At 43.7% G+C, this 12780-nt stretch overlaps 1 protein-coding gene across 6 annotated transcripts in view; it reads right to left on the reverse strand.

Annotated features, from left to right (window-relative positions):
* PHACTR2 (phosphatase and actin regulator 2) overlaps window positions 1–12780 on the reverse strand; it is a 134141-nt gene that overhangs the window by 69318 nt on the left and 52043 nt on the right. Inside the window, exon 1 of one of the 6 annotated variants that reach the window (XM_057407002.1) lies at window positions 6540–6689. The exons of the other annotated variants lie outside the window; for them this stretch is intronic. Coding sequence (XP_057262985.1) covers window positions 6540–6582 — 43 coding nt within the window. The 5' untranslated portion in view covers window positions 6583–6689. Of the gene's footprint in view, window positions 1–6539; window positions 6690–12780 lie in introns of those variants that run through there. 6 annotated transcript variants of the gene reach the window in all.

Below are 12780 nucleotides of genomic sequence, written 5' to 3' on the forward strand. Positions count from 1 at the left end.
ACAGACAAGAGCCACCACTGCCTGTTAGTAGAGACATTTTACGGTCACCAGCAAGCTACCTGCTCTCCTTTTCCCTATGCCTCTGCCCTGCCCAGACCTACTTGAATGAAAATCCTTTCCTATCAGAAAAAGCAGGATCAGGAATCCCTCTTATGTCAACTAGAGAACACAATGAACGGACACTTCTTAAAGTTCTCCATATGGAGCTGAACGGCAGCTGGTTGGGGTATTTCTGTGGGTCAGAAACATTTTCCTAGCCATTGTTAAAATTTAGATACAATGGGCACAAATAAGTTCTGGAAGCAGACTGTTTGCTTAAGTATTTTTTAAAAATCCACCAGTGATTGACCCCAGGCATTAAGTGCACTCTAGATTTTTTATTCATCATCATTATGATGAATACTTTGCCCAGGGAAGCAGGGAAGCTGTGAATGCTCCATCCCTGGCACTGTTCAAGGCCAGGTTGGGCAGAGCCTTGGTTGAGATGGTTTAGCGTGAGCTGTCCCTGACCATGGCAGGGCGGTTGGAACCAGATGATCTTAAGGTCCTTTCCAACTCTAACTATTCTATGATTCCATGATTATATTTTAAGACAATAAACCAAAGTGAAAAATCCAAACACAGCACTGATTCAGAAGCATTTTTAAGCAATGTTATGGTTTCATTTTTTAAATCTCAAAAAGCATCAGTGTCCAAAATGATAAGAGAGAACTTTAAGTAGGTAAAAACATGAAGAATGACAGAAATGTTCAAGTCTCTTCCGCTTTTAAGAAGCGGGACTGTGATACAGCTCACTTATGTGGATTTGGGAGCTCTTTGGTTTCCTCCTGACTTTGTCTTAGGTGCTGTCCTGCCTCCTTGCACTTAGTTTTCCCAGTTAAATTAAGAAATACTATAAAAAAAGACTGAAAATCGTTTTGAAATCTGTATCAGAAAACACCACCTAAGGACAAGGCAGTATTACCCAGGAGCAATAAGAAAGCCAAAGAAGAGGATCTAGGAAGGAAGGACAGCTGATCCAAGAGGTGGCTGAGATCCAATGGAGAGGAATCAGTTGTCAGTGGGGCTTAGCACAGGGGGCTCAGGAAGAAACAAGGTCTCCTGTCAGCCTTTAATCTGGGGGAAGTATCGGGGTGGTCATCTGAGAAGATAACCCTACACAAACCCAGACAGCCCATGGGGCTCTGCACCCTGCCCACACTGACCTCCTGGGAGCCAGCTCTCCTCGTCCTCATGGCACATGAGGAAGCTGATGATTAGCACTGCAAACAGGTGATTAGCGACTACCAAATTTCAGTGTGTGAGGGCATCTCAGCCAGCAGGTCCGACATGAAAGGTCACATACCCTGGCAGCTAAATGAGGGGAATCCCTGCTCACTTTTGAAGCAGCCTCAGCCCGAGAAGAGGTGAGATACTGAACCGAGACCTGTTGAGTCTTTATTGTCACACACAAATGTTCCTGTGGTTCACATGCAGTTCCTGTGGTGTGGCTGGTCCTCCATATCCTCACAAGATCTCTGCTCTCTGCCATGATCCTTAGCCAAGGCTCAGATTTCAACCTCCTCTGTAGTGAGTTACTGCTGCAGCTGAGGAGCTCAGTCTGGACCAACTGGCAGCAACTGCTATGGCAGCAGGGGCACAGTTTTACTCTGGCAGATCACAAATGACACAGCAGCACCCATGACACAATGTAAGCATGTTATATTTAAAAGTGTGTACTACTTTTCCTCTATAAATAGTGATTCATCCCATATGCCCACACTTGGACCCCCATCAACAGCAAAAATCAGCATCATGGTTTTGGGTGCCAAGATCTACACTTTCAGCAGTCGCTATTCGTTTTGATATTTCAGCTCAAGATAAACAAGGACCAAGTTTTTAAAGAGCTCTTGTATTTCCCACTAGTAGAAGGTAAATTTGTGACTACCCATTCTGTCTGAAAACATAGGCTTTTTATGCCTTTGACTAGGTTTCCAAAATATCCACCCCATCAGCCAAAAGACTGAGGCAAGTTGCCTGTTTAACCAAATGATGGAGCTGCCACAATTGTAGCCCCATCTGACAACATTAGAATGGTAGAATGAGGAAAGAGTTTCCCATGTCAAAAATTCACAAAACCTGCAAAGTTTTGGATGTAAATTTAGCAGCAACTGAAACAGAACTCCCTTTGCATTGTACTTACAACTCTTCCATAACATACAAAAGCATGGGGGGGGGTGGGGGGGGTGGTGCTGTGAAATAAGATTCTCAATGCAGTATTACAAGGGTTCAACCTCAAAGGCCCCAGCCAATTTAACCCTTGGGAAAAAATCAGAAAGATGAATGTTTCTGCCCAGAATGTCCTCTGTGGCTGTGGACAACTCATTCAGCGTTTCACATCAAATAGGACTTGACATTTCATCTCAGTATCTTTGCTCTTCACTCTTTCAAGTCCACCAATAAGCTGAAATGACCAGCTAGCAGGTGTGTTGTGAATAGCTCACCACACCTATAAATGCTTTGAGATGACCTTCTGTAAAGTGCAATGATGTCAAAGTTCTTACACTTTTGAAAGGAAGAGAAGCTGGAGGAGAAACATCAAATTCATTTTTAAACTCATTAAGAATTATAACTGCAAGGGCTTGTCTGCACATTCAGATTTGTAGCGCACTGAGTCAGGATAAGAATTTAAGTCTATGGTTGAGTATCTCCGCATCCAGCTCCTCAGAACAGAAGCGCTTGCTCCAGAAGGAGCACCCTCAATGAGGCTCACATGTAGCTACTACTGGAATAACTTCTCTTCCTAGACACTCCTGAAACTGTTGTACTGACAAACAATTAGTTTGTCTACCAACACCTGGAGCTGCTCCAAACAAATACAGTTTTTTCTTTTAATTTCAGGATTACTCAAGTTGCCCAAGGTTGCCCAGTTAGGGTAATCAGAACTTCTTTGCACAGACACAGGTGACGCTGCTGTTCCCTTGTCAATGAACAGGAAATCCCATAGAGCCGAGAGAGATGAAAAAGAGCAGTCTGAGAAACATACTCACTTCTGACCTATGAGAATCATTTCACCGAGTGCCAAGGTCAACAAACAACAGGATCCTACCAGTGACTGCTTTCATCTCATGGGAGGAGCTTGGTGGGAAACGGTTTTCCTGCGCTGTCCAAGTACATTTTCACATCCTTAAAAAACTTTGAGTCTGTAATAGGATGAAACACAAGCCTGACAATTTGTGCTCTGTTTCTGTAAAATGTATATGATGAGAGGAACTCCCCCCACCCCACCCTAGTGAAAACAGGCCCATGGTGTATGTACTTGGCACTTCAGGTCAGCACAGGGCTCTGACCCCAGGCTTCAACTGCTGAGCACTCTGACCATCGGGGCAAGAGGTTCCTGAGAGACTTCTCCTTTGCAGCTTGTCCTTCCCTACCAGATACCCTCTGCTGCACTCTGCAGACTCCATGCTGAACTGCCTGACCTCTTCCTAGGAGCATTGGTCAGTCTGTTTTTACTGCAAGTTTCATTCCCGACAAGGCACCGCTATTCAAGAAACAACAAAAATCTTTTTTCACCTAACTTCTAAAAGTTATCTTTCCAATACGCTGATCACGCTTCCACTTGAGGACTTGGCTTTCCCAGTACTGTGGCTGGTACTGAACTACCCAAGAAAAATTCAAAAAGACTGAAAAAAGTGCACAGCTCTGCTGCCCTTTGATAAGCTGTATATCAGAAAGCAGAAGTGACAGCCTTTGCACACAATGGCCGATAACCCCCAAAAGCACTGAACTCCAGTCAATGAATGAGGAGAGAGCACGTTAATCAAGTCTTGCCAGGCGTGGGAAAATCACAGAAGAGGAAGGAAGATGAACAAGGGCAGCATGCACTCCTCCTTTTCCACGTATCTATACTCTCTATGCTGTTTTCCCAAGCTTCTCTTATGATCACTGTTCACATTTGCTAACCATGACAAACAACAACAAGCTTTAGAAAATTAGCTAAATGACTGAAAAGCTGGAAGAGCAAAGAAGCAAAGTATTGCCTGGTGGGTGTCCACAGCAGCTAAGATGTGCCTTGCCCCTCATGTATGGCTCATGGCTATGGGAGATGATTAAAGCTCTGATCCTCCTGTCCAAAATACTTCAACACCCCTCACCCGCAGCTGATGGCAAACTCTAACGCAACAGCATTGCTACTAAAGAAAGTTCCAATTGGGCATGAAAATCCAGTTCTTCCTCTCTTTATAGGCCCTCTAATCCACCTAGTATGAGTACGTTTGCCCAGTGGAGAAGGACTTGGAGTTTTTGTGGTTAGACCTCAGTCTTGCACTTAACCCAATGGGGAAGTGTCATTAGGACCTTGGTCTGTTTCAGTACTCCAGTACATATTTCCCTTTGCAAGAGTAAAATTTCTTAAAGCCAGCAGGACATTGGCTGGGGTTCATACTGAGTATTGTGTTATCCTTTATTTCAGGTTCCTGCATCAAACAATGCTCACCTTATCAGCCCACCCAAAGGCCCTGTGATGATTTACTACGTGATGCCATCCCCATGCACAGCCAGCAGCCTGCAGCAGCACAGCAAGGATCAGAGGGCAGGATCTGAGCCCGCACATGCTGGCATGGCTAGGGGAAAAACAAGGGAGCAAACAGGCAAGTAACTTCTCACAGCTGCTTTTGTGTGGCTCACTGGGGATCTGAATGCACTATTGATTCCTTAGCACTAAAACAGATTTGTAGCCCCTGCATGTGCAAGACAGGGATCTCCTTCAACTCTAATCTCTAGCAGCTGTCAAAGACTTAAATGGCTTGTAGTTGGCTGGCATACCAAAATCAGTGAAGATTTTAGGTCTACTCATTCTCCTGCCCTGGTAAGAGCTGGACCCTAACCCCAAACTTCATAGTGTATTAAGCCTTCAGACCATACCGGCACAGCAGACTAGAGAAAGTAAATTACTGCCCCCCCAAGGATCCATGCCACCCAAAAACCTACCTACCCTGTGGCTTCTTGTTAAGGATACACTCTCCCAACAATTTCAACAGGGCTGTATGTGTAGTGGGACTGTTCTGTGAAGCCTCCTGGAGGCACCACCAGTGTGTCATCACAAGTACAGTGCTCTTACAATGGTGATAACTACAATTTACTTTGCAATACTGAGGCAACATCACCATAATTTACATCTTCAGATAAAAGTCTCTTATTGCTCCTCATTGAAAACACTGATTTCAGTTGGGAAAGAATTCAAGGGTGACTTTTTTCTTTCAGGTGAAACTAGAAATCCTGTGCAATAATTGTCCATTAGCATTCTGATGAGGGAACACAGAGACCACAGCTATGGTTAGTAAAGATAAGTGTGTGTGTGTCTCCCCCCCTTCCCAGGCAAATCTCCTCACAATGGAGTCTGCACGTAAGAATTTAGATACATTTTTGTACAGGAAGTTTAACAAAGACTTTTAACCAGTCCATCTGTTTCCCTACATCTGTTTCCGAACGCCTACCTTGACATAATTCCAGTGCTGGTTGAAACCTTCAACGGGATGGTGAAATTTACTGGGAATGGTCAGATTTCTCTTTTATGCGATGTTTGGCAGGAGAAGAAATCACGCAAGATTTTGACCGAGGTGGATGACTGGGAAGTTGCACTGCTGGCAACATAATGGAGCTTCTCTGAAAATACTGTTACCAAAACTATTCTTTGAAACACCAGCAAAGAAAAAGAAGAGGGGAAACCAAAAGTTTGTTGTGCTGTCTCCTATTTGGCAATACATTTTCCTATTAACAGCAACAAGCAAATTAAGAACAACGTTCAGCCTTCAGAATTAAAATCTACAACAGGATTTGCTTACTTTTTTTTTAATGGATACAAAGGAAACAGGCAGTGAAGAAAAACATGCGTGCAGTGACATTTTCACAGGAAACTTCAATCCTCGCTGGAGTTAATTTAAATTCTACATCCTATTATTGTGGGAAGAGTTTTTCAGTAACTAAAACACACCGGGTTATCCTAACATGCCTCCAAACTGCATTCCAAGTAGTTCGTACTATCTTCAAAACGCTGTAAACAGCTCGGGATGCTTTACGGGGGGGGGAGTTCCACTCACACGCTATTTATTTATTTTCAATAGTGTGCTTACACACAGAACGTCCTGGAGCCAAAAGCAACCAGATGGGCGGGTTACTAGCGGCGCTGCCGGGCGAGGTGCCAGAGCTCCTTTCCTTCCCCCTCTTTTTACCCTCGATCCATACTTATTTATTTATTAAAGAGGAAAAGAAGCCCCAAGCCCCCCGGCGAGCTGGGGGCACCGCGGAGCTGCCGAGCCGGGAGGGCAGCGCAGGAACCGGCCGCGTCTCCCCCGGCACCATCCCCACGGCGGCCCGAGGGAAAAGGCGGGCGGCGACCGCAGCGCTCCTGGGAGCCCGGGCACAGTAACCCGGCCCGGGACTGCGATCTTCCCCTACGGCTGGCCCACCGCCGCCGGGAGCTCCCCGTCCTCGCCTTGCCGAGCCCCGGAGGAGCCCAGCCGCGCTGTCCCGCCCGCCGGAGCCCCCCCGGTACTCACCGCCTGCCGGCTCGGGCAGCGTGGACACCGAGGTCTGCCCCATGGCTTAGCCGGGAGGGCGATCACACCTCCCTCCGGGCGCGCAGCCTCCGCCGCGGCTGTCCCCGAGGGGCCATCGCACTTTCCGCTGGGCCAGCACTCCCGGCCGCGCAGCCCGCCGGCTGGCGGGGGCCGGCTGCGGGCCGACGGCTGCCTGTCATACCGCCGCGCTGCTGGGCCGCCGGTCGGAGCGGGGCCACGGCAGCAAAGCCGCGCCCCCCCCCCGCGCCTTCTCGCCCCGCCCTGCCCGGCGGCAGCGGTCTGTGCTGTGCTGCGCTGCGCTGCGCTGCGCTGCGAGGCGCTCCTCTCCACGCCGTTCCCTGCCAGGGTTTCTGCTGCAAGACCGCGGTGCGGGAGGGACCGTGAAAGTCCTTAATGAGCAAGAAAATAAAAACTAATAAGAAACCCCTCTCTTAATTATACGGAAATTGGAAAAGTCTGTGCTTAACCCGCGAGTCCCCGCTTAACACTGCCGCCCTCCGAAGCCCAAAACGTTAGCCCAGGTATCACATTATTTCCAGCCCTTCTCATCCCCTCGGAAGGTAGAGCGAAAACCTGTGGCAGCTGTAGGCAATGATCCCATCGAAGGCTCTTCTCCTCTGGGAGCAGTTTTCAGGGCTTTGCTACAGTCACAACTGGAAAGGGAACGCTTGGGCCAGGCAGCCCCCGGGGCCAATACCAGCCCTTCTTAGCTGTGATAGAGGTCTGAGGAAGAGTCTGACCCTCGCCTTCCTCACAGGTGCATGCTCTTGTTTCTTTTGAAAGAAAGAAGATAACCTAAGACAGTAGCACCCAGACAGCACTCTGCCATAACAAGTGACAAGAAGGGACATAATAAATTGGATAATCTGATGGGGAAGATAGGGAGAAATAGAGATTGTGCACAAGCGCAAAAGGAGCAAAGTTTTTTTTGTTTTTTTTTTTTTGCTAGGGTTTTTGAATGCATAACTGAGATCTAAGCAGTGATACAGACTCAATGTTGGAGCAGATAACTGCTACCAACGATGGAAAAAACCCAACCAAAACTAACAAATAACCAACAAATACTCAAGTGCCTAATAGCTGTTAACGTGCGGCATCTAGAAACAAGCTGGGAGATGCATATGCATCACCGGAAGACACTCAAGGCTCATCTAAAGAACATGATGCCCATCCCTGGAAGTGTTAAAGGCCAGGTTGGTTGGGCCTTTGAGCAACCTGGTCTAGTGGAAGATGTCTCTGCAGGGGGTTGGAACTATATGATCACTAAGGTCCCTTCAAACACACACCTTTCTATGATCCTATGATTTGTTAGCAAGGCATATGGTGAAATAACTATGGTTTTGACTAGTGTGTAAATCCTAGAGGGGTTAGCTGAGGAGATTTCTGACCCACTGATCTTTGTATGTGTTGGTCCTATGGTGACATCTGAAGAGATGGAGAATTGTATTAGTGTGAGGCTGACACTCAGGAAGCAAAAGGAGTGCCACAAGTAAGTGCAGTCTAAGTGGCCTGGCATCCATTATAGGCAGAAGAGATGCAGTCATCAACTAATACATGGTGAATAGAGAACACCATAACTAATGCTAATCTTCATGGGTTTTATAAAAATCAGGTCTTTGTAAACAGGACTTTTTTTTCCTTGTTTTATATGATCACACATCAAATTGCCAGAGGTACAGGCTTGAGCATAACAGACTTATGGTAGGTACTTGATTTAGTAAGAGAGCAAAAGTGAGGACAACACAAAGTTAAAAAAGCACAAGCAGATGAAGAACTAAATGAAAAGCAGATCAACTGTCCAAGTAGCACTAACATTTAATGAGGGCGTTTCTGCTGGGGAGCTGCAGGGAGGCTCTTCAGTGTTTTCATCAGCAATCTAGAGCAGTATTATTTCAAACAGCTTTAAAAGACTAAATAAATCACCACCAGCAGCAATTTTAGATGGAGTAAATATTACCAGAGTAATAATGAGGACAAGGCAGCCACAGAGTTATATGGATTATTTAATGAACTCAGCTCTTTCAAACAAGTAACTTTAATAGGGTCAAAAGAACTAAAAAAAAAGCACAGACAAGTGAATGGGGTGAATAACAGAAGCACCAGGGGGAGCTGAGGCAAAGGTAGATGGTCTACCCAAGAAAAGGCTTTCAGACAGGTGGCATGTTGAACAACTGATTTCTGTCACTTATTTCGCAGGAGAGGTTTTTTGCATCCATTTCCCACATTCATTTTTCTTAGCTTGAAACTTATTTTTGAAAGGTTTGTTTTGAGCAACTCAAGTTACCACTTTGGAATCCCTTGTAAACAGGAACATAAAAGTGTTCCTGTCTGCCTCCAGTGAATCTCATTAATTTTATCAAAGGAATTTGTGTTCCCCTGCTACATAAAAGCCAAGTTTACAATGCAAAAGTACATATCATCTGTCTGCAATGATTCCTGTGAAGTTATAAACTCCTCCAGGTCGATTTGTAAGCTGATAAAATGGGTATAGTTATCACATCCTCCAGTGTAGTTGAATTAGTTGCCAATTTCTTTTGGTTTGGTTGTTGGGTTGGTTTGGGCTTTTTAATTCCTAAGTTAACTGACTTAATGGTGACTCCCTTTCATGTTTTCTCTGCAGCCACCTCATTTTTAAGTGTCCTGTCTTCATACAGCAGCAATGCTTAGTGGTATGTTGCAGAGTTAATTAGATACGGTTTCTGCTGTAGAAAGCAGGGAATGGCAGTTTTAGTAGGGAGCATAAATGTCAATTTATAGCACTAACAGATTACAGGCATTGTGCTGTATAGAATAAGAAAATGAAGTTTCTGCTTCTAAAAGTTTACCCAAAAGAGCAGCTTGTAAACAAGTTATAATTTATTTGAATTAGAAAATTTAAAGGTCTTATTAAGGGGATTTTTATTAATGACAGACAAGATACTGGGAACATCCAACACTGTCATAACAGATTCTTTATTCAGTTTTGTAAAATGGGCAAAAATGTGAATTCCCTGAAGAGAGACTATGAATTGAATACATAAGATAGTACTGGTCAATACAACAGTTATGTCTCTTTCAGCTTTATTTCTGCCATCAAGATGCAAAGGGTCAATGTACACATCTCAGACTACTCACAGTCACTAATGATCATTAAATTAGAAAAATAAAAAGCACTTTTCTGCTTAGATCCTGCCATTTAAGCCATTTGATTAAAGAATTCAGCTTATGAATCACCAATGAGATGCAATGAACCCTGAAGGCATCTACCAAAATGTGACCTATGAGAGAAACTGGACTGTGGAAAGCAAAGGCATATTACATTTCTTGTATGTAGAGCTATATTTATGTAACTGCCTTCACACAAGGAGGGATTCTAGCATCCTACTGACATTCCAATACGAGCACTCACACAAAATACAGTTAGTATTCAGTTATGACATGAGCAAACACAAGCAAGAACCTAAGTAATTTTTTTAGTCATGGGTCACACTAAGGTTTGTGATAGTGACATTGAATTTGTACCTTCCTGTAGAGAACTTGCATTTACATAGGATAAGACTTTGGGGAGGGTGATAACAAAATCAGTTTGTTTGCTTAAGACCAGAACATCAGCTGTGGTTGCACTAATTCTGTGTTCTGGGAAATGCAGTTCTTAAACAGGCGCTGTCTAAATAAAATCACAGGCTGTATTAATGAATTATACTGGCATTGTATTGGGAATGTAGGCCATTTCCCCTTAATAATCAGGAACTTCTATAATAACCCTAGATTATTCTCTCGTTTGAAATACTTAAAAATATATGCATCCTTATTTACTTTTAATGTCTTAGTGATGCTAAGTTCTCGCCAGTGTCCTCTGCCATTTCCAATGCACTAGTACCAAAAAAAAAACCAACTAGTTTGAAATCTTCAAAAAAGAGCTGCTATCTTTGCAAGTGATCATCACAAGTCTTTCTCCCTCAAAAAAACCTACTGTACATACTGTCTACACAGTAGAATGAAAGGGATTCTATGCAGAATAACTGAGAAGAGCTTCTGTAGTTCAGTTTCTGAATTTGGAAGCTAGGGGTTTGGGCCAGAGGAGTTAGCATACATATGAGGGCTATTATGATTGAAACATGTAACAGACATTCCTTGGGTGAGTTTTGCTTCTTCAGATGAAGACTGCACTAGGAGACAGGTACTAGGATCCCTACCAATAGAAAGTCTAAGGGCCTCAGGTGATCTCAATTCCTGTTTCAATGTCTGTTCTTATTTATTCTTACCAGCTCTTTGCCATCATAGGTGGGAAAGGAGCACAGCTGGGCAAGCTCATTTCTGGTGATTTGGCACAAACAGGTTTTCTTTCTGCTCGCAAATTATCTGCAAATAGTTGTACACTTGAAAAACTTGTTTGCTGCTCTAAATTATTCACCACAACAGTTTGTAAGCTAATTTCACTTGGACAATGGGAAACAACAATTAATGGCAACAGCAGTTCAACAATCCAGGCTGGATAATATGAGTGCACTATGAGCCCTCAGCCATGGGCCTCTATTTGTGCTCTCTGACTCAGGGGTGATATCTGTACCTAGAGGAAACTTTCACAATAGCTGCATCAATATGATTTTAAATAGTTAGCAATGAATGCTTATAGATTATACTAATGTGGTTTTATCATCTGATCTGTGACTTCTGTTGTAGATTTCAAGTAAACAGTACTCTCGCCTGTACTAAGTAACTTCTTGGCGAGCTGTTCTACAGACTTGAACATTGCAAGCATGTTGAAAAATCTCCATTTCATTTTAATAACAGTTTGCAGTTTCTTGTGGTACTGCATGCCCTGAGCTTTTAAAGTAATTTAGATAATGTGTGTGGTTAAAAGGCAGAAAATAGAAGGAAAACAGTCACAACACAAACATTTTGGGAGTCATGGAGAGCAAATCCACTTGTCTCCTGCACGCACTCCTCAGATTCAAAAACTGCCCTGCTCCCCCAGTGCAATTTCTTTAATATTTCAATTTCTACATGCTTCAACTCTACCCCAGTTCTGTTCCACAATATCTTTCGGGTATTTTATTTCCCTAATCTCCCTTAAAGGCAAATTCTAAAGCTTTCTATCCCTCTGAGTTCCTTGACTTTTCTCCATCCTCTGATTGTTGCTCATGTTTGTTTACATCACTTCCAAAGATCTGGAGTCAGCTCCCTTGCTTTTCTTTAGCAAGCCTGGCCTATGCAGGAGCCTTCCTTTTCTCATAGACACTGAGTATTTCAGTAATTATTTGGGGTATTATTTTCATATCTGCTTTTTAAAAGTTACTGGCTGCCTGAAGACTTCTGATGTAATCCAGGTCTTGGAGAACTTCTTGTGCAAGATTATGAACGGTGAGCAGAAAGACTCAGACACTGAATAATCAGACCCTCCTGACACTAACAGTGTTGGGCTTTCTTAATTTGAGTTTACTGAAAATTTACATGCTGTAAGAAATGTGTGTTCTTCAGGGCAAGGATCTTCTTTAAAGAATGGCTAAGCACTGTGCAGTTGATGCTGGAAAAAGCTACCTTCTGTCCTTGTTTAAAGCACCAATGAGAACTGACATATTGGATCACATTGTTTCCCTGAACCCTAGACCAGATAGCCCTGAAAAAAGCTGAAGAAGCCCCAGTAAATGGCATGACATATTACCAGAAGTCCTCACCCTAATACTTAACAGTTTAAATGCAACAGCCCTGGTTTAAATTTTACACTTCACATTTTCAGAAACTCTCTATATGTTTATGATTGTTAATAACAAGAACTCTTAATATTAATGTTGTCCATATGTGATCATTTCCTTTGTGCTTTATAGTGACTCCTTGAACCCAGCACCTCCTTTTACGTTGTTTCCCCATGCAGTGGCAGTGTTGTGACAGTACAGGTCAGCATTTCCTTTCCAGTCAGAAAACAACCATCAGAAGTTTTTGAACCAAGTGTGTGTTTGTCACCAGATGTCAATCTTGTCCAGGGTTCCAGATTTATGATGAAAGACAAAAAGAACTACATTAAAAATTATAAATAGCATTCTGCCTGTCCTAGTTCAAGCCACTGGGGAAGAAGAAAACAATGACGTAAAAATGAGTGTAGAGTTCCTCAAGAGTCAGGTTTCTGCCAGGTTTTCAAAGGCTTTAGTCACTGCAAGTTCCCATCAGTAGCTACAACAGAGCAGATAGGCCCCTTTACTAATACAAGTTGGCATGTCCCCAGCAGAGAAAATGAGGCAAT

The sequence above is a fragment of the Pezoporus wallicus genome, unplaced genomic scaffold (assembly GCF_028554395.1).
Source record: "Pezoporus wallicus isolate ANWC-B61680 ecotype Strahan unplaced genomic scaffold, APGP_CSIRO_Pwel_v1 contig_3817, whole genome shotgun sequence".
Classification (NCBI taxonomy): Eukaryota; Metazoa; Chordata; class Aves; order Psittaciformes; family Psittacidae; genus Pezoporus; species Pezoporus wallicus.